This window comes from Rhinoraja longicauda, chromosome 23 (assembly GCF_053455715.1).
Source record: "Rhinoraja longicauda isolate Sanriku21f chromosome 23, sRhiLon1.1, whole genome shotgun sequence".
Lineage (NCBI taxonomy): Eukaryota > Metazoa > Chordata > Chondrichthyes > Rajiformes > Arhynchobatidae > Rhinoraja > Rhinoraja longicauda.
In genome coordinates, this window is record NC_135975.1 from 28959247 (window position 1) to 28981964 (window position 22718).

A 22718-nucleotide genomic window follows, 5' to 3' on the forward strand; every position below is an offset into this window, starting at 1 on the left:
CACGATTGAACCCGGGTCTCTGGCGCTGTGAGGCAAAAGCTCTACCAGCTGAGCCACTGTGCCGCCCTGAGCAAAACGCAAACTCAGTGGGTCAGGCAGCATCTGCAGCGGGAAAGGACCGATGATGTTTCGGGTTGGGACCCTTCTTCAGACTGATTGCAGTAGGAGGGAAGGAAGCGGGAAAAGAGAGTTAGGGGCGGGACAGAGCCTGCCGAGTGATAGGTGGATACAGGTGAGGGGTGTTTGATTGTCAGATGGGTGGAATGTGGCTATCAATGAGAGAGTGTGTCAGAACATGGCCAAAGGGCAGGAGTGGCATCACAGAGGAGGGAACCGTGAGAGAGGGTCGCGCAGAACCTCCCGTCAGAGTGTGGAGAAGACCATCTTTGAGGAACTTCCACAGTGGGGAGGCAAGATGGAGACGCAAGGAACTGCAGATGGTGGGATCATGAGCAAGAATCACAAAGCGCTGGAGGAACTCAGTGAATCAGGCAGCACCTGTGGAGGGAATGGGCAGGCTAGATTTTGGTTCGAGATCTTTGTTCAGACTGGCAAGAAGTCTTCTGGAGGGAAATTAAATGCTGGGACCGATAAGTTTGAAACTTATTGCAGAATATTTCTAGCTGCTACTGGTTTTATTTCGAACTAATGGTAATGAAATTGAGTGTGGGATTTGAAATAATTTATTTCTACTTGCACAGTTTTTAACACAGAGTGCCTGGACAGGCTGCCAGGAGTGATGGTGGAGGCAGATATGATAGTGCATTTTGAAAGGCACATGGATATGGAGGGATATGGATCACAAGCAGGCAGAGGAGATCAGTTTAACTTTGCATCATGTTCAGCACGGACATTATGGGCCGAACGACCTGTTCCTGTGCTGTGCTGGACTACATTCAGAATCAGGTGTTTAGGTTTATTTTTGTCACGTGTACTGAGGTACAGTGAGAAGCTTTGTATTGCATGCTGGCCAATCTGATAATGCCGTACATAAATACAATCAAGTCACTCCTCACTCACCACATTCAAAACATCACTGAAGTCTCACCTGTTCAGTACTGCCTTCAACCACTGAAGGTCACCTCACCTTCTGTCTCCTTTCTCTGTTCGTTTACTTATTTATCTATTTATTCACTTCCCTATGTTCTCTAAATCCCTGTAAAGCGTCTTTGAGTATATGAAAAGCGCTATATAAATGTAATGCATTATTATTATTATTATTAATTTTCTCTAGTGATGCTGCCTGACCCCTGCTGAGTTACTCCAGCGTTTAGTGTCATATCTTTGGAATAAATTAGCACCTGCAATTCCTTTTTGTTCCCCTCGAGTTCTTAGTTCCCCTACCCTTGGAGAAAGACTGTGTGCATTCACCCCAATCTATGTTTCCTGTGCTCTACATCATGTTGGCATGTGGCTCCTGTTTTTCCCAAACCCAGCTTCCAGTGATGAAGACCGTTTCGCAGTGCTGAGTCATCCTCGGCTGAAGTACCCAGCGGGAGGAACCAGCCTAGAGGAACAGAGAACGCGGTGGGAAAGGAAAAGGGTTCGGACTGTGAAAGAGTTGATTGAGACGGAGCAGAGGTACTTCGAACAGCTGGAGTTAGTTGCAGTGGTAAGGGTATTTCAGTGTTCTAATTTAGAGATACAGCATGGAAACGGGCCCTTCAGCCCAACGAGTCCACGCCGACCATCAATCACCCGTTCACACTAGTTCCATGTTATCCCACTTTCTCACCCGCTCCCTACACACAAGGGGGCAATTGTCTGAGGGCCGATTAACCTACAAACCTGCACGCCTGTGGGAGGAAACCCACGCGGTCACAAGGAGAATGCACGAACTCCACACACACAGACAGCACCCGAGGTCAGGATCGAACCCGGGACCCTGGCGCTGTCAGGCAGCGCCTTTACCAGCTGTGCCACGGTGTGCCGCCCTTGTAACGGAGAGCCCTGCAGAAACTTGTAGTCACATGCAATGTTCAAGGTTTAAAGAAACAGTCTCTTCAATGTTTAATGGTCTTGTTTTGCAGTATTTTATTGAGATTTTAACGGCAAAGGGGACTCTGCGACCAGAGGAACGAGATGCCATATTTTGCACCTTTAAGTCCATCCATTCAATAAACAGGTACTCTATTTTAAAACTCGAATGTTATATTTCTTAGTAAAACACTGCTTGGTGATGTCCTGGCACACTTAAGGGCCCGTCCCACTTAGGCCATCTTTTTGGCGACTGCCGGCGACTGTCAAAGTCGTAGCAGATCGCCAAACTTTTCCTTTACCCGACGGCAATGACCACGACAATGCTGAGTCAGGTCGAGATTACACCATCTTCAGAAACATCGCGAAATTCCCACGCTGTCAATGCCTCTCCGGCGACCTGGTTTTCGCTGAAATCACTGACAAGTCGGTAAGTACTTGAGAGTTTTGAACTATAACACCTTGTATGGGTTACTTAAAAACCAAGCTTCACTGTAACAAGGCATAAACTGGATTAACTTCCAGTTTACTAATAGCTGTATTAAAAAAATCTAATTTAAAAAGTGGTTCAGTGGATTATTGTGAAAAGTGTGGGCATTCTTTGAAAATGTAAGGGAAATGCATATCTGGTTTTTGGGTTGCATATCTGGGTTTGGAGCTCACTTTAAATAGACAATAGGTGCAGGAGTAGGCCATTCGGCCCTTCGAGCCAGCACCACCATTCAATGTGATCATGACTGATCATTCTCAATCAGTACCCCGTTCCTGCCTTCTCCCCATACCCCCTGACTCCGCTATCCTTAGGAGCTCTATCTAGCTCTCTCTTGAAAGCATTCAGAGAATTGGCCTCCACTGCCTTCTGAGGCAGTGAATTCCACAGATTCACAACTCTCAGACTGAAAAAGTTTTTCCTCATCTCCGTTCTAAATGGCCTACCCCTTATTCTTAAACTGTGGCCCCTTGTTCTGGACTCCCCCAACATTGGGAACATGTTTCCTGCCTCTAACGTGTCCAACCCCTTAATAATCTTATACATTTCGATAAGATCCCCTCTCATCCTTCTAAAGTAAAATGTAATGGCTGAGGCCAAAAACATCGAAAATTCCCACGTTTACCTGACCGTCAAACTGTTGCCTCCAATCTACCTGTCAAATGTCCTGACGATAAATAAATTGGTTAAACACAAGCATTTTATGGTATTTTGAAATGACTTTACTTATTTTAATATTATGTGCTTCTAAATGCATCTTAAGAGAACCTATCAAACCTGGGGACAGCAGGCGACAGCGCCCGCAATAAGCAACGATACCTGGCGACAAGCCAGCTGTCGCCGAGAGATTTCAAACCGTTTGATTTCTCGGTGACGCGCCGAGATTCACTACGATCTTTGGAAGACTCCTCACGATCACGCCCGCAACACCCGGCGAACTGTCGGCGACAGCCTAGTCGCCTTAAAATCGCCTAAAGTGGGACAAGCCCTTAAAAAGCCAATTGTTCTTCAAACCAAAGAAGGGTCCCGACCCGAAACATCGCCTGTCTATGTTCTCCAGAGATGCCGTCTATCCCGCTGAGTTACTCCAGCACTTTGTGTCTCGTTTGCAAGCCAGCACCTGCAGTTCCTTGTTTCTCCGATCCCAGAGGTCAGAGTCTAAGGTGTCAGATTACAAGTTGCAGAGATGCAGGAAGTCTGGCCAAGCAAGATGGCCGACGTGTATCTCTGATTATCCAGTTTGTGTGGGTTCATTGAACCTGTCCTTTGCAAAGGAAGTAGGCGCTGCCTCCAAGGACAAAATATTAATTTTATGAAATTACAAAAGGATAATTAAACAATGAGACATACTGTGGAGTCATACAGCATGGAAACAGGCCCTTTGGCCCAACTCGTCCATGCCAACCACGTTGCCCCATCTAACCAGTCCCATTTGCCCACCCTTTGGTCCATATCCCTCCAAACCGTTCCTATCCATGTACCTGTCTAATTCATAATGTAGTACAGCAAGGAAACAGGCTCCTCAGCCCAACTCATTCATGCCAACCAAGATGCTCCATCTTAGCTAGTTCCATATGCCCACATTTCATCCACATCACTCCAAACATTTCCTATCCGTGTACCTGTCCAAGTGTCTTTTAAATGTTGTTATAGTACCTGGCCCAATGACCTCCTCTCGCAGCTCCTTTGTTGCTCCTCTGGCAGCTCAGCTGGTTCCATACACCCACCACCCTCTGACTGGGAAAGGTTGTCCCTCGTATTCCTATTAAATCTTTCCTTTCTCACCGTAAGGCTAAGTTCTCTGGTTCTTCATTGCCTGTTACCCCGGGTAAAAGACTCTGCATTCACCCTATCAATTCCCCCCGTGGTATTATAAGATGACCTCTAAAAGATCATACCTCGGCCTCCTGTGCCTCAAGGAATAAAGTCCTAGCCTGCCCAACCTCACCCTGTAGCCCAGGCATTCGAGTCCTGGCAACATCCTCACAAAGCTTCTCGCCATCCTTTCCAGCTCTATGGCGTCTTTTCTTTTAGCAGGGTGACCAAAACTGTGCACAGTACTCCCAAGTGCGGTCTCACTAACGTCTTGTGTGAGATGCCGGAGGGATGATTGAACGGTTCAATGTCATTGAGGCAGGTACAATGACAGCATTTAAAAAACAATCGCCCTATCTATTTCCCTCATGATTTTAAACACCTCTATAAGATTACCCTTCAACCTCCTGCGCTCTGAGAAATGAAGCCCCAGTCTCAAGTCAAGTCAAGTTTATTTGTCACATACACATACACGATGTGCAGTGAAATGAAAGTGGCAATGCCTGCGGATTGTGCACAAAAAAGAATTACAGTTACAGCATATAAATAAAGTTAATAAGTTACTATAGTGTAGACAAAAATTTAGTCTCTGGAGTTATAAAAGTTGACAGTCCTGATGGCCTGTGGGAAGAAACTCCGTCTCATCCTCTCCGTTTTTACAGCGTGACAGCGGAGGCGTTTGCCTGATCGTAGCATCTGGAACAGTCCGTTACTGGGGTGGCAGGGGTCCCCCATAATGTTGCTTGCTCTGGATCTGCACCTCCTGATGTATAGGTCCTGCAGGGGGGCGAGTGTAGTTCCCATGGTGCGTTCTGGCGAATGCACTACTCTCTGCAGGGCCATCCTGTCCTGGGCAGAGCTGTTCCCAAACCAGACTGAAATGCTGCCGGACAGGATGCTCTCTACAGCCCCAGAGTAGAAGCAATGAAGGATCCTCAGAGACACTCTGAATTTCCTCAGCTTTCTAAGGTGGTAAAGGCGCTGCTTTGCCTTACCCACCAGTGCGGCAATGTGCGTTGCCCATGTCAGATCCTCTGTGATGTGGACTCCCAAGTATTTAAAACTGCTCACCCTATCCACAGTAGACCCATTTATCTCCAGTGGCGTGTACGTCCTTGGATGTTTAGCCCTTCTAAAGTCCACAATCAGCTCCTTCGTTTTAGTGACATTCAAGAGGAGGCTATTGTCCTGACACCAGAGTGCCCTAATTTGTCACTGACGATTGGCACAAAGTGCTGGAGTAACTCAGCGGGACAGGCAGCGTCTCTGGAGAGAAGGAATGGGTCAAGACTCTTCTTCAGACTGTGCGTCAGGGGAGAGGGAGCCATGTGAAAGCGCAGGTCATATTTGTCACTTAGCTGCTGACGTCTTTTGGGTCTCACACAGGACGCTGTTGAGTGATCTCGAGGACGGAAAACTCGGGCAAGGATTTGAACACTTCTGCCCTCAGCTTCATCTTTACACCACTTACACGGATAACATGGGACATGCTCTCAAAGTCTTGCAGGTAATTCATCCGCGAGGAGGTATTATGGGCATGACTGCAACGAGCGCCAGGAATGTACGTACAAAACGTTAGATGCACAGAGTCTCTTGCCCAGAGTAGGCGAATCGTGGACCAGAGAACACGCTATGGGTTTAAGGTGAAGGGGAAAAGATTTAATAGGAATCTGAGGGGTAACCTTTTCACACAAAGGGTGGTGGGTGGATGGAACAAGCTGCCAGAGCAGGTAGTTGAGGCTGGGACTATCCCAACGTTTAAGAAACCGTTAGACAGATACGTGGATAGGACAGATTTGTAGGAATATGGACTAAACGCAGGCAGGTGGGACTAGTGAAGCTGGGACATGTTGGCCGGTGCGGGCAAGATGGGCCGAGGGGTCTGTTTCCACGCTGTATCACTCTGTGTCCTTGCATTTCTTTTGCACGCCATTCAGCCACTCTGTTGGTCAGGAATGTGACACTAAACTGAAATCAATCTTGCCAAAGGAAGGTTAATTGTTCAATGCCGTTTGCTCCTTTCCCAATTAGCTTTGGCATGTGGTTCAAGCTGCTTACTTTTAGACTCTGCTCGCAATGTGCCTGCTCGTCACCATCCTTGCCCGTCAGAGACTGCGCTGTCATCTTTGCGTGGGTCCACGTTTGGAGAGCCGGCTCGGGGCTCCGTCACCCCTGAGGTAACGGCGGCAAAGTCTCGATCCTTGACGAGGCCGGAATGGGTGAAATCACAGCATTGCCTCTTTCCACAGCAGCTCCCAACCTATGTGCTTATTTGTCTCTTCGAGGCCCTGAGCTGGAGAGCGGTATCGCTGTCTTAATTAAGAAGAAGGTTATGACCATGGTAAATTGACTGATTTCATTGATTTAGCACTCGCTGCACAAGTTACATTGATTCCAACGGTGGGTGTACACAAATGTAATTGTCAGAACACGGGGCTGCATAATTAGGGCGATGTGACAAAAGGTGGTAGATTTGTCCTCATCAACCTTCAGTTACGTCCCAGCGCATAATAATGTGCCCCAGCGCAATTAGTTTCAATCGACAAGTCCTCTGAAATATCTCTTCGGTGTGCGAGACTAATGTATTTTACCAGCGCCCAATGCTCCTTTAATTAATGTGCGTCTCCCGTGCTCTGTTTTAGGGGCAAATGAAGAAAAACAGACAGTTTGCTCGATTTAAGAAGCTTCAAGAGTCTCGAGCAGAATTCCAAGGGTTGAAATTGGAAGACTTGCTTCCCCTGCCTCTGCAGCGTGTCCATCAGTGAGTGGCCTTGCTCGTTATTGTAATGCATCTACTTGTTGGGATCGGTTCTGTTTTGGTCATTATGTTGGAGGGGAGACGCTGGCAGGCTGGAAAGGTTTGCAGGGAAGATTTACGAGGATGCTGCCAGTTCTTGAGGGCAGATAGGGAGAGGTTGGGCAGGCGAGGACTTTATTCCTTGGATTGCAGATGGATGAGGGGGCGATCCAAGAGAGGTGTAGAGATCACGAGAGGAATAGATCAGGGAAATGCACAGACCCTATTGCCCAGAGTAGGGGGAATTGGAAACCAGAAGACATGATTACATTTTAATTTAAAATGGTTGAAAACATTAGCGACGCAGCGGTGCTGGTTTGCGACGGGCACCGTGATGGACGCCTCACACATCTCTGTCCTCCGTACAGCCTGCCAGCTCCTTTCTTGTCTCTACATAAGCATCTTCCATCAACGTCTTCAGCATGGTCTTGTTGGGTGGTCCCGGGTTCCATCTTCTATGGATGGGTTCCCACAGCACAACCTTGTTTGCTGGTGTTTCTGGGTGCCATGGTTTACGGTAAGGGTGGGAAGATTTAATTGGAGCCTGAGGGGTGACTTTTTCCACACAAAGTGTCCTGGGCGCATGGAGCAAGCTGCTGGAGGAGGTAGTTGAGGCGGGCACTATTGCAACGAGCAGAGTGCGTGGATAGGACAGGTTTGGAGGGAAATGGGCCAAACGCAGGCAGGTGGGACTTGTGTAGATGGGGCATGTTGGTCGGCATGGGTAAGTTGGGCCGAAGGGCCTGTTTCCACACTATGATTCTATGCGCCCTGTTTTTTTTTTTAAACCTCACAAATTTGCACAAAGCCATGAAGTTTATTTGTTAGCATTTAAATGCCAAACCATAGAAATCAGTACATTTCGTTTCTTGGTGGCAAAAGCATTGGCATCAGCCCTAACTCTCATTCACCCTGTCATTGGGGGCTGAGCGGATGAAATGGGATTTACCTGGATCAGCCTCGTTGATTGATTTTGTATTATTTTGTCTTCTGCTTGTGTGTTCCCCAGCCTGTCGGCTGCATTGTAACACCTCGAGTCACCCGTGACATATGACATACTACCTGATTTCTCATTTCATAACGTGATGTAGACATCAAACACAAATCATGCTTCCTCACTCAGCTTTCATTACAGATCCTCGTGCTTCATAATCGTGAGCTAGTGCTGTGAGGCAAGGAATTTGAATCGCGTTATTGGGAGATGGTACTGTGGGCAGGTGTGCATTACCTGAGTAACAACTAATCTCGCGACAAATAATGAGCAAAACGCAATGTACCAGAACTAGAAAGAGTCAAGAGTGTTTTATTGTTATACTAGGCAAGTGCAAACCTCTCCTGCAATGGTGCAGCACCCTCTCCTCCCTCCCCTCTCCCCCGCTCCTCCTCCCTCCCCCTCCCACCTCCCCCTCCCTTCCTCTCCCACTCCCTTCCTCTCCCCCTCCACCCCCCTCCCCCTCCACCCCCCTCCCCTCCCCTCTTCCCTCCCTCCCCCCCACTCCATCCCTCTCAACCCCCCTTATCCTCCCTCAACTCCCCCTCCACACCCTCCCTCCCACCCCCTCCACACCCTCCCTCCCTCCCCCTCCACACCCTCCCTCCCACCCCCTCCACACCCTCCCTCCCACCCCCTCCACACCCTCCCTCCCTCCCCCTCCACACCCTCCCTCCCACCCCCTCCACACCCTCCCTCCCACCCCCTCCACACCCTCCCTCCCTCCCCCTCCACACCCTCCCTCCCACCCCCTCCACACCCTCCCTCCCACCCCCTCCACACCCTCCCTCAACTCCCCCTCCACACCCTCCCTCCACCCCCTCCACACCCTCCCTCCCACCCCCTCCACACCCTCCCTCCCTCCCCCTCCACACCCTCCCTCCCACCCCCTCCACACCCTCCCTCCCACCCCCTCCACACCCTCCCTCCCTCCCCCTCCACACCCTCCCTCCCACCCCCTCCACACCCTCCCTCCCTCCCCCTCCACACCCTCCCTCCCACCCCCTCCACACCCTCCCTCCCTCCCCCTCCACACCCTCCCTCCCACCCCCTCCACACCCTCCCTCCCTCCCCCTCCACACCCTCCTCCCTCCCACCCCCTTCCTCCCTTGGAGATAGATTTAAACTTTAAAATGTGAATAACTTTAGAAATATCACACCGATTTCAATGGAGGCAGCGTGCCAAAGGTACACGAGGTTGGTTCCTGGGATGGGGAGGTTGATATACGAAGGAAGGTTGAACGGGTTGGGTCCATTTTAATTGAGGAAAATAAAAGAATCAGACAGACCTTAACTGAAAGGATTAGACACAATGGATGGTGTGTTTCTCCCTGTTTTAGTCCAGTTAACTTTATTGCCACGTCTTGGTACAGTGAAAAGCTTTTGTTGGTGTGCTATCCAGTCAGCGGAAAGACTGTACATGATTACAATCGAGCGATTCACTGTGTACAGATACAGGTGTAAGGGGAATAACATTTAGTGCACGGTAAAGCCAATAAAGATAGTCCAAGAGTCTCCAAATGAGGTGGATCGTATTTCAGGACTGCTGTCTAGTTGTGGTAGGATGGTTCAGTTGCCTGATAACAGCTGGGAAGAAACTGTTCCTGAATCTGGGGATGTGCATTTTCACACTTGTATACCTTTTGCCCGATGGGAGAGAGGAGAAGAGGGAGTGGTTTGGTGAAGGCAGAACTAGGACACTTTGGTTTTGGATTTTTACTCTTCATTGTTGCAGCTTTGTTCTGCTGCGTCTTTTGACCAGATGAGCGGATTGATTCATTGAAAGATGCAGCATGGAAACAGGCCCTTCGGCCCACTGAGTCCATGCCGACCATCGATCACCCGTTCACACTAGTTCCATGTTATCCCACTTTCTCATCCACTCCCTACACATTAAGCGCAATTTGCAGAGGGCCGATTAACCTACAAACCCGCACGTGATGTGGGAGAAAACCCAGGCAGGGTATGGAACGAGGATGTTGCCAGGACTGACAGCACCCGAGGCTGGGATTGAACCCGGGTCTCTGGCGCTCTGAGGCAGCGGCTCTCCCGCTGCGCCACTGTGCCGCCCTTTGAGCTTTGAATAAATGAGCCTTTATCCCGTTGGCTGTTTGAGCCTCTGGTCCTAACACCACCATTTTTAGTCTTGCCAATTTTGAAGATTTCATAGTCCGCAGGGAAATATTAATATTCTGGTTAAGAGGATGTTGCCTCCCTGTGGAACTATAATTTCCGTCTGATTTTGTATACTGTCATTCATAAATTAAAGGCTCATCTATTATTAATTTATCTCCCTCAAATGCAATACTTCTATCTCAGAGTATTAGAACGCATAAAATCAACATTTGAACAGTGGAGAATTACAATTCTTAGCAGGAGTACTAAAACTTAGGTTTAGGTTTATTATTGCCTTATGTACATGTACATGTACAGTGAAAAGGTTCCTTTTTAGACAATAGATAATAGGTGCAGGAGTAGGCCATTCGGCCCTTCGAGCCAGCACCGCCATTCACCGTGATCATGGCTGATCATGCACAATCAGTACCCCATTCCTGCCTTCTCCCCATATCCCCTGACTCCGTTATCATTAAGAGCTCTATCTAACTCTCTCTTGAAAGCATCTAGAGAATTGGCCTCCACTGCCTTCTGAGGCAGTAAATTCCACAGCAATTTCTCAATGCTATCTGATCAGATAATATTTATTATACATAAGTATAATCATTTCAAACTCGAGTACAATAGATAGTGAAGGGGAAGGGTGCAGATTATAGTTCTTTAATGAAAATAATTTCCTTATAAGTTGTTAACTGCCCGAGAGAGTCAAAGAGTCGTACAGCGTGGGAACAGGCCCTTCGGCCCTACTCGTTCATGCCGACCAAAACACCTCATTTCTTAGCTAGTCACATTGTCCGTTTTCGGCCCCTATCCCTCTAAACATTTCCTATCCGTGCACCTGTCCAAGTGTCTTAAATGTCGTTCTAGTACCAGCCTCAATGACCTCCTCTGGCAGCTTGTTCTATGTACCCTGTGTCAAAAAGTTATCCCTCGGGTTCCTCCAAGTGCGGCCTCATCAAAGTCTTGTATGAGCTGCCAGAAGAATGATTCAATCAATGGTGCATTCACCCTATCTGTTCCACTCGTGAGTTCATACGCCTCGATAACATCACCCCTCAGTTACAACGATTAACTAGAATTATTTTTCTAAACATCTCATTAAAGGTGGCAACTTACCTCGGGTTTGGGAATAGGTCCTAACTCTGCAACATCTTCCTCTGAATGTACAATCATAGCAGTGGGATGAGGAGTATCTTCTGCAAGTAGATCCCCTCCCTAGGAAATGGATTGCTTTCTCTTTAATGTAGACACAAGGAACTTGTATCAGGGTGGCGCAGCGATAAGGTTGTTGCCTTACAGTGCCAGAGACTCGGGTTCGATCCTGACCTCGGCTGCTGGCTGTACGGAGTTTGCAGGTTCTCCCTGCGACCATGTGGATGTTCTCCATATTTCCTCCCACACCTCAAAGACGTGCAGGTTTAGATTTTTTTTAGATTTTAGATTTAGAGATACAGCGCGGAAACAGGCCCTTCAGCCCACCGAGTCCGCGCCACCCAGCGATCCCCGCACATTAACACTGTCCTACACACACTAGGGACAATTTTTAAAAACATTTTACCCAGTCAATTAACCTACATACGTCTTTGGAGTGTGGGAGGAAACCGAAGATCTCGGAGAAAACCCACGCAGGTCACGGGGAGAACGTACAAACTCCGTACAGACGGCGCCCGCAGTCAGGATCGTACCTGAGTCTCCGGCGCTGCATTCGCTGTAAGGCAGCAACTCTACCGCTGCGCCACCGTGCCGACTAAATGGTCCATAGTGTGTAGGATCGAACTGGTCAATGGGCGATCGTTGGTCGAAGGACCTGTTTCCACGCGGTTTCGCTAAATGTCTAAACTGCAGATGCTGATTCACAATCCCGTAATTCATGACTTACTTTTACTTTATTTGGAGATGCAACGTGGAAACGTCCCCTTCGGCCCACCGAGCCTACGCCTGCCATCGTTCACTCACTCACTAACTGGTTCCATGTTATCCCACTTTCTCATCCACTCCAGACCCACTTGGGGAGCGATTTACAGAGGGCCAATTAACCCTCGTCTTTAGGATGTCGGGAAAAACCGGAGCACCAGGAGGAAACCCCGCAGCGTCACAGCGAGAACGTGCAAAATTCACGCCCGCTCGCTCCCCTCGCACACTGCCCTCCTCTCCTCTCTGGCTTCATGAGGCAGCAGCTCTACCAGCTGCGCCACCCGTGTGCTGCCCAAGTTAACCATTCTCCTCTTTTCCCCAGAACTGCAATTACTTTTTGCAAAGCTTTTTTCTTGGATTTTTTAAACTCTTAACCACCCTAGCAAAATAATAGATCTCCGGTTTGCCTTTGAGGGCTGTTTAAATTTTGTCTCGAGGAAAGAGAGCCGAGGGCCGGGCTCGGGAATGTCACGGCCCAGGATGTCTCCCGTCACGGTGTGGGTAAAGTGGGACTTTTCCCCTTGTCGGCAACAGCCCTCGCTGTAACTGGCAGCGTCCTGCAGTAATTAATCTCCTCCGTGATACAGGCCCAGCCAGCCGTCCTGGGCAGCTCCTGCCTGAGGAAGCATATGCCAGCGACAGATGCGGACGCTGTTCGGAGCCGCCCCGCTCAGTGGAACACCCCGCTCGCGACGCAACTCCCACCGCCATCGCCCTGCTCCACCGACACATTAGAGGCCCAGAGGAGCTGAGACCTGTCGCACACTGCCCTTTATGACCTGGAAGTCTCTTATCAGGCAACAACAAAACGCACTAATTATATGCGAAGCACAACGCGAATAGCGTGAATGGAGCAGATCTCTGTGTCAAGGCTGTAATCTTTCCGTTAGACTTTTTCTTTGCTTCATGGAATGCCAGCGACCGGGAATGTTGATAGAAACATAGAAAATAGGTGCCATTCGGCCCTTCGAGCCTGCACCGCCATTCAATATGATCATGGCTGATCATCCAACTCAGTATCCCGTACCTGCCTTCTCTCCATACCCCCTGATCCCTTGAGCCACAAGGGCCACATCTAACTCCCTCTTAAATATAGCCAATGAACTGGCCTCAACTACCCTCTGTGGCAGAGAATTCCACAGATTCACCACTCTGTGTGAAAAAAAACTTTCTCATCTCGGTCCTAAAAGACATCCCCCTTATCCTTAAACTGTGACCCCTTGTTCTGGACTTCCCCAACACCGGGAACAATCTTCCTGCATCTAGCCTGTCCAACCCCTTAAAAATTTTGTAAGTTTCTATAAGATCCCCCCTCAGTCTTCTAAATTCCAGCGAGTACAAGCCGAGTCTATCCAGTCTTTCTTCATATGAAAGTCCTGCCATCCCAGGAATCAATCTGGTGAACCTTCTCTGTACTCCCTCTATGGCAAGAATGTCTTTCCTCAGATCACGTTGAATCTGCACCAATTAGTCTCCCACTGTGTTCGCGTGGAAGAGGGTGGATTCGTCCGGTGTCCTCCAAATTGTTGAAAGCTTAGTTTTAGTTTTGTTTATTCTAGTCATGTGTACTGAGATGCAGCGAAAAGTACACGCTATTGAGGGCGTGCAGCGTAGGTTCACTAGGTTAATTCCCGGAATGGTGGGACTGCAGTATGTTGAAAGACTGGAGCAATTAGGCTTGTATACACTGGAATTTAGAAGGATGAGGGGGGATCTTATTGAAACATATAAGATAATTAGGGGATTGGACACAGTAGAGGCAGGAAACATGTTCCCAATGTTGGGGGAGTCCAGAACAAGGGGCCACAGTTTAAGAATAAGGGGTAGGCTATTTAGAACGGAGATGAGGAAGAACTTTTTCAGTCAGAGAGTGGTGAAGGTGTGGAATTCTCTGCCTCAGAAGGCAGCGGAGGCCAGTTCGTTGGATGCTTTCAAGAGAGAGCTGGATAGAGCTCTTAAGGATAGCGGAGTGAGGGGGTATGGGGAGAAGGCAGGAACGGGGTACTGATTGAGAGTGATCAACCATGATCGCATTGAATGGCGGTGCTGGCTCGAAGGGCTGAATGGCCTACTCCTGCACCTATTGTCTATTTCTGTTACGCGCTATCCAGTCAGCGGAAAGACTATGCATGATTACCATCAAGCCATGCGCAGATACAGGGATAAAGGGAATAACGTTTAGTGCAAGATAATGTCCAGTAAAGTCCCATGAAAGATGGTCTGAGGGTCTCCAACGAAATCGATGGGAGGTCAGGACCGCTCTCTAGTTGGTGATAAGACGGTTCACTTGCCTGATAACAGCTGGGAAGAAACTGTCCCTGAATCTGGAGATGTGCGTTTTCACACTTCTGTGCCTCTTGCCCGATGAGAGATGGGAAGAGAGAGGGTGACCAGGGGAGACTAATTTTGTTAGGGGTTGAATGGTATATTTTTAGTAAGTGAAACTGTTGTCCTGTTGAATTGTTTGGGAATTGATGGGCTGAATGCACAGTCTTTTGCCCAGAGAAGGGGAAAACAAGAGAAAATGTTGTCGTTGTTCAATTTATTTGTCGCACGAGGGGAATAAATAAGGTGAATACAAGGAGTATTTTACCCACGGTAGGGGAATCAAGAAACAGAGGGCGTAGGTTCAAGGTGAGTGGGGAAAGATTTAATAGGAACCTGTGGGGGAAATTTTTCACAGCCTATGGTGAGTATATGGATCGAGCTGCCAGAGGGGGTAGTTGAGGCAGGCACCATAACAACATTTAAACGATATTTGGACAGGTACATGGATAGGAAAGGTTTATCATCATATCATCATATCATATATATACAGCCGGAAACAGGCCTTTTCGGCCCTCCAAGTCTGTGCCGCCCAGTGATCCCGTACACTAACACTATCCTACACCCACTAGGGACAATTTTTTTATTTTTTTTACATTTACCCAGCCAATTAACCTACATACCTGTACGTCTTTGGAGTGTGGGAGGAAACCGAAGATCTCGGAGAAAACCCACGCAGGTCACGGGGACAAACACAGGCAGGTGGAACGAGTGTAGATGGGGCAAGATGGGCTGAAGGACCTGTTTCTGTGCTGTCTTTTAATTACTGTGCAACTTATGTCTCTTTTATTTCATAGAACCTAGAACATAGGTACAGCACAGGAACAGGCTCTTTGGCCCACAATGTCTGTGCTGAACATGGTGGCAAGTTAAACTAACCTCCTCTACCTGCACGCAATCCCCATCCCTCCATTCGGCCCAACATTTAGAAGCTACTTCAACATCACTATGGTATCTGCCTCCACCACCACCACCCCACTCATGAGAGGCTTTCAGGTAGGCTCATGGACAAGCACAAATGGACAGATATGGATCACGTGCAGGTGGAGATTAGTTTAACTTAGACAAGCATCTATTGACGGGGCAGAGGAAACATGAGTTACTGTGATCAAAACTGAAACAACTTCAATCACAACTTTGAATTGGGAACAGCTCTGCCCAAGATCACAAGAAATTGCAGAGTTGTGGGTGTAGCCCAGGCCTTCACACAGACCAGACTCCCCACCATCGACTCCACCTGAGGAATTCTCTGCCTCAGAAGGCAGTGGAGGCCAGTTCTCTGAATGCATTCAAGAGAGAGCTAGATAGAGCTCTTAAGGATAGCGGAGTCAGGGGGTATGGGGAGAAGGCAGGAACGGGGTACTGATTGAGAATGATCAGCCATGATCACATTGAATGGCGGTGCTGGCTCGAAGGGCCGAATGGCCTCCTCCTGCACCTATTGTCTATTGTCTACATTTCACGCTGCCGTGGCAAAGCAGCCAACGTTATCAAAGACTTGTCCCACCCCGGTCATTCCTTCTTCTCCCCGCCTCCGTCCGACAGAATGTACAGAAGCTTGAAAGCGTGCACCACCAGACTCAGGGGCAGCTTCTTCCCCTCTGTTACCAGGCTTCTGAATGGTCCTTCCATCAGTTAGAGTACTGTCTGATTCACCTCTACCCCATTACTGACATTGGACTTTGTCTATGGAACTGGTGCGCTACAATGCTGAGAACTATATTCTGCACTCTGTATCTTCCCCTTTGCTCTTCCTATTGTACTTGAGTGTGATTTGATTATATTTAGGTATAGTGTTATCTGATCGTCTAGGCGAGCATGCAACACAAAGCTCTTCACTCTGTTCACTCGGTACACGTGGCAATAATAAACCTGAACCTTCTCCCAGTAAAAGCAGGGACATTTCTGCAGAAAAATGTTGCAAGTGGCGGATAGATTGTTAAAATATTCTATGCATAAAACAACTTTTGGGTTTACTTGAACAGTTGGGTCCGGTGGAGATTGTGTTATCTTTGAACACAGCTTTCTGTTATTTCGGGAGCTGGCCTCTGTAACCTCACAGAAGATAGACACAAAATGCTGGAGTAACTCGGAGGGACAGGCAGCTTCTCTGGAGAGAAGGAATGGGTGACGTTTCGGGTCAAGACCCATAGATTCATAGAGTGATACGGTGTGGAAACACCCTTCGGCCCTACTTGCCCAGCTATACTAGTTCAACCTGCCTACGTTTGGTCCATATCCCTCCAAACCTGTCCTATCCGAGTACCTGTGTAAACAGTTTCTTAAACAGTGGGATAGTCCCAGCCTCAACTACCTCCTCTGACAGCTTGTTCCATACACCCACCACCCTTTGTGTGAAAAAAATTCCCCTCAAATTCCTTTGAAATCTTTACCCCTTCACCTTAAATCTATGTCTTCTGGTCCTCGATTCACCTACTCTGGGCACGAGACCCGATCTATTCCTCTCATGATCTTATACACCTCTATGAGATCTCCCCTCATCCTCTTGCGCTCCAAGGGATAGACCCCCAGCCTACTCAACCTCTCCTAGAGCTCACGCCCTCTAGTCCTGGAAACATGCTCATAAACCTTCTCTGCACCCTTTCCAGCTCGACAACTTCTGCAGACCCTTCCCACAGCCACCTCCACTTGCAATCCAGGCGTTTTATGTCAACTCCTGGGGCCTAATGAGATCTTGCGTTGTGTGCAGAAGTTTTTCTTTTTTTTCTTGAAAAATCCTGTCACTTGAGAATTGATCTAAGGAAAGAACAAATAGTCTCTTTTGACAGTGTCCCAACTATAGAGAGAGATGGAAGGGCTGTGAGGGAAATGAAAGGAGGCGCAAGTGGACATTTGAAGTGCATCTTCTCTCCCCCTTCTGTGAAACCCCCTTTTGAACGTCGCTCTACAAAGCAGCAACATTTCTTTTTGAAGTATGCATTTGTTCCCAACTTACGCAAGGTCCGTGAAATGGCGCCTACCTTGTGAATATATTATCTTCCCATTTCAGTCGTTAACAAACAACGACCACAAATTGTATATTCCCAGTAGTGGTGTGTCAATGTGCCTCATTTTAATTAAAACATGAACATTGATAAATAGCCTCTATCAGAATGTCACATCTGAAGCCATAAGTATATTTGTCACTTCTGTCTCTCATTACTGTCAGTTACGTTCGGCTCAGGGAATCCCCCTGGAAATGTATTTAAAGCAATTACTATTTTGTGGACAGTTGTGGACGGGTCTGGAAATATTCCTGGTTGGGAACTTGTACTCCAGTGCCGAACCACTGAAGGTGGAGCACCATGATGTCTTGGGCGCCAGTGGGCTTGAGGGGTCACCTGTAGACCTGTGCCCACTGCCACTGCTCAAAGTCACGCCGGGCCAGACCGCGCTTTCCATCTGCTTGGGCTCACAAGTTGCTGGGTTTGGGTACAGAGGGTCGACCATCACTTTCCCTCGGCACAGCTGGCACAGCTGCTGCCTCGCAGCGCCAGAGACCCGGGTTCGCTCCTGACTGTGTGTGTGTGTGTGCGCGCGCGTGTGTGTGCATGCGTGTCTGTGTGTGTGCCTGTCTGTGTGTTTCCACATTCTCCCTGTGACCGCGTGAGTTTGCTCCGGTTTCCTCCCACGCTCCAAAGGCGTGCGGGTTTGTGGGTTAATTGCCTTCTGCGAGTTGTCTCTAAAGTGCAGGACAGAACTGGTCAACGGTTGATTGCTGGTCGGCGTGGACTCAGTGGGCCGAAGGGCCTGTTTCCACACAGCTTCCTTTCCTCCAGGCACCGCGGGTTTCCTCCCACGTCCCAAAGACACGTCGGTTTGTAAGTTAATTGGTCTCCGTAAGTTGCCCCTAGTGTGTAGAGGCGTGGATGGGGAAAGTGGGATAGCATCGTGCTATTGTCAACAGGTGATCGAAGGTCGGCGTGGACTCGGTGGGCCGAGGGGCCTGTTTCCATGCGGTACCTCTAAACTAAAACTAAATGAACTGCTAGATAGACACAAGGCGCTGGAGTAACTCAGCAGGTCAGGCAGATCTCTGGAGAAAAAGATCAGGTGACGTTTCAGGTGAGAACCCTTCTCCAGCCTGAAGGTAGAGGGAGGTAGGAATCGCTAAACTAATTGCAACCCCACTGTGTCATTGTGTGCTGACAAATCAGATGCAAGTTTTTGTTCTGCTGTGAAAACAATGGTATTTATTTTGAAAAAAATGCATCTATTTATTTCAGGTACAAGCATCTGTTGCGAGATTTAACTGAAAATACCAATCCTGACCATCCAGAATTCCAGCAGCTCACAAGTAAGTCACTTGACTTCATAACCATTCAGATGAATGTTCGTGGATTATTTTTTTCGGGTCCCATTTATTTTTCGCTAGCTGGACGTCATTGTTAAGCCTGACTTTTATTGCTCAGTATGGTTAGATCTATTCTTGTCACGTACTGAGGTACAGTGAAGAGCTTTGTTTTGCATGCTGTCCAAAACGATCAGATAATACTATACATGAATAAAAATCAAGTCGGGTGGTGCAGTGGTAGAGTTGCTGCCTTACAGCGCCAGAAACCTGGGTTCGATCCTGACTGCGGGTGCTGTCTGTACAAAGTTTGTACGTTCTCTCCGTGACCGTGTGGGTTTTTTCTCCGGGTGCTCCGGTTTCCTCCAACTCTCTCAAGATTTGTAGGTTAAATGGCATTGTAAAATTGTCCCCAGTGTGTAAGATAGTGTTAGTGTGTGGGGTAATTGTTGGTTGGCTGAAGGGCCTGTTTCCACGCTGTATCTCTAACGTCAAACTCAAGTACAATAGGTAGAGCAAAGGAGAAAGTACAGAGTGCAGAATATATATTATATCAGTATTATATAGTATTATACTGCAGATTGCAGAATATAGTATGTGTTTATATCTCCTCCTCCCTCTCCCCCTCCCTCTCCCTCTCCCCCTCTCTTTTTATATTTATATACTGTCTGATTCAATGCTGGGTTTCATATAAAAACTCAGCATTGTAGGACATCAGTCCCAGAGACAAAGTCCAATGTCCGCAATGGGGTAGAGGTGAATCGGACAGTACCCTAGCTTGTGGAAGGACCGTTCAGAAGCCTGGTAACAGAGGGAAAGAAGCTGCTCCTGAGTCTGGTGGTGCGCGCTTTCAAGCTTCTGCACCTTCTGCCGGACGGGAGCGGGGAGTAGAAGGAATGACTGGGATGGGACACGCCTTTGATTATGTTGGCTGCTTATCCCGAGGCAGCGTGAAGTGTAGACGGGGGGGTCAATGGTGGGGAATTGGGGAGCCACCATCCTGAAAGGATACCAGAACACCCTATTATTATTATTATTTATTTTTTTCATATTTCAGATACAGCGCGGAAACAGGCCTTTTCGGCCCACCAAGTCCGCACCGCCCAGTGATCCCCGCACACTAACACTATCCTACACCCACTAGGGACATTTTTTACATTTACCCAGTCAATTAACCTACATACCTGTACGTCTTTGGAGTGTGGGAGGAAACCAAAGATCTCGGAGAAAACCCACGCAGGTCACGGGAGAACGTACAAACTCCGTACAGTACAGCACCCATAGTCAGGATCGAACCTGAGTCTCCGGCGCTGCATTCGCTGTAAAGCAGCAACTCTACCGCTGCGCTACCGTGCCGCCCTGTAGACCTTGTGGTGATGTAGTGAAATGGGAGGGACCGGGTCGACCGACTATGTCCTCCAGAGATGCTTCCTGATCTGTGAGGTTCCTCCAGCACTCTGTGTTGACCTGTCGAGCTGGGTTTTCTAGCATCAACCCCAGTGGTGAAGAATGACATTGCATTGCCAAGTTGAGACGCACACGACCTCTTGGCAGTGGTGTTGGCGGATCTTTGGTGGCGTGGGTTATATGTTCGGGATTTGCGGCTGGAACGTTTAGAGATACTGCCTGGAAACGGGCCCTTCAGCCCACCGAGTTCGGGCCGACCATCGATAACCCTAGTTCTATGGCACAATTTACAGAAGCCAATTAACCTACAAACCCCCACGTCTTTGGGATGTGGGAGGAAACCGGAGCACCCGGAGAAAACCTGTGCTGTCACAGGGAGAACGTGCAAACTCCACACAAAGACAACACCCAAGGTCAGGATCGAACCCAGGTTCTCTGGCGCTCCAAGGCTGCAGCTTTACCAGCTGCACCGCTGTGCCACCCCTCTATCACCTGTTCCGTGATAAACTTTAGAGGTACATTACACGCAGGCACGTGAAGTTTCCGCGCATTTCTGCGTTTTTAAAATCCATTTTCCGCGCTTTCTGCATGATTTCCGTGTTTTTCATTTTGCCCAAAAAATCGTGTTCACCAACGGAGAAATCGGATCGAAAAAAGAAAGGAAGAAAGAAGAAAATAGGTGCAGGAGTTCTGCACTAGTTCTGCAAGAAATAGCCGCTGATCATTGAAATCCGGAAAAAAATTACGAGAGCCCACTTAAAATCCCACCGCCCTGGAAGTCTCCCCTAAAATGTGGCACCTGGGCTGGGCAAGGCAGCCAACCTCGTCCTCATCGGGACTTCCATGGCCGATCGGTGGGTTGAATTTGCGACCTGCGGCCGGGGCTCTGGAACTCCAGCCCGGCTGGAGCCGGCACATCTATCCCCATCGCCGAGTGACTTCCTTGGCCGGCTGGATAAACCAGCAAAGCTCTGGAACTAAGAGTGCCAGAAAATCAGTGGTGGAACTGTAATGAGTAAATATTAAATTTAAGTGCAAGATTATATCACTAAATTAATTAAAATAACAAAAATGTTGTTAGTAGACAGTGATATATTCACATTATTTTGTAATGTTCGTTTTTACTTCGAAATGCACTAAAGGAGGCTTGAAACTGGTATTTTTGCGTGTAAATTTTCCAATTTTCCCCAATTTTTTGACCCCCACTGCAAATGCTCGGCTCTTTTCCTCTTTTTTTAACCTCGCTCACATGGACTGTACGTGCAACCACACAATGAACGAGTCTACACTTAATTATTCAGGACTAGCTCAGATGGGCATCTTGGTCGGTATGGACGAGTTGGGCCGAAGGGCCTGTTCCCGTGCTCTGTGACTCTACAACTCTCTGACGATGAAAGGTGCTGAGACATTTTACAAATATTGGATTTATAAGAGCAATTGAATAACTTCACAGAAAGGACGGATAGATTTCCACCCGCGCGGTCAATGGGCTTTGATGTCCGCTGGATGCAGGTCACCGCCTGCCGAGGCTGTGTGGACGTGCTCTCCTGATGAAGGTACACCTTGCCCGCAGTGCCGAATCAATAATCAATCCTTGCAATCTGCGGGCAGGGCATTGGGAATGCTAAAGACTTGAAACGCACTCACAATCAAAGTGCACATTCCAGTTTGGCAACTCTCTTTTCACCAAGCAAAGACTCTTTCTTTTTTTTTTAAAGAAAACTCACATTTGCCTCTCCTTTTCTGTTTCCGCCGATTGCCAGGTGCAGTGAGGGTGATTTCAGACGCTGCCCAGCACATTCGTGACCAGGCTCGGAGCCAGGAGAACCACCTCCAGCTGCTCCGGGTGCAGAAACTATTGAAGGGGCGACGGAGCAAGGTGCTGGCCCCAGGTTAGTCCCTGTGATCGATCAGCCATTCCCTTTCATATCGGTCTCCTCCTCCTCGGATACTCTCCTTGTATGGTGGTGAAATGTGAACCCAGAAGTCCCACCGCCCAGAGTATTGGGGTGATTATATCAGTCGCATTCACGCGGCCCAAACAAGAATGGGCCTGACTAATTGTGGGCCTTACTAATGGGCCTTGCTAATTGTGCCGCCTTCAAGGGCTTTAACTGGATTATTAAAGGTGTAGTTTGTCATTTTCCATTTATGCTCTTTCCCCAATATATGTGTGTTGCACATGCACACACACACACACACGCATTTGCACACCACGCGCACACACACACACACTCACACGCACTTGCACACCACACACACTCACAGGTATATATCTATAATCTCTTGCTACCTCCTCTCTCACGCCTTCTTTCTCTCCCTCCCTCCACCTCCCCTCTCTCCACCTCCCTCTCTCCACCTCCCATCTCTCTCCCTCCACCTTCCCTCTCTCTCTCCCCACCTCCCCTCTTTCTCTCTCTCTCCGCCACTTCTCCACCTCCTCTCTCTCCCCACCTGTCTCCACATCCTCTCTTCACTTCTCTCTTCACCTCATCTCTATCACCTCTCTCTTCACCTCATCTCTCTCCCCCCATTTCTCTCCCCCCCATTTCTCTCCCCCCCATTTCTCTCCCCCCCCATTTCTCTCCCCCCATTT

The 22718-nt window shown here is 48.5% G+C and overlaps 1 protein-coding gene across 1 annotated transcript in view; it reads left to right on the plus strand.

The window, feature by feature from the left end:
* The first annotated feature begins 295 nt into the window (after positions 1 to 295).
* Positions 296 to 22718, plus strand: part of arhgef39 (Rho guanine nucleotide exchange factor (GEF) 39) — a 41684-nt gene continuing 19261 nt past the window's right edge. The window contains exons 1-7 of the mRNA XM_078420079.1: positions 296 to 482; positions 1437 to 1612; positions 2031 to 2125; positions 5669 to 5789; positions 6925 to 7043; positions 18651 to 18721; positions 21886 to 22014. Of these exons, the coding sequence (XP_078276205.1) occupies positions 296 to 482; positions 1437 to 1612; positions 2031 to 2125; positions 5669 to 5789; positions 6925 to 7043; positions 18651 to 18721; positions 21886 to 22014 (898 nt within the window). The remainder of the gene's footprint in view (positions 483 to 1436; positions 1613 to 2030; positions 2126 to 5668; positions 5790 to 6924; positions 7044 to 18650; positions 18722 to 21885; positions 22015 to 22718) is intronic.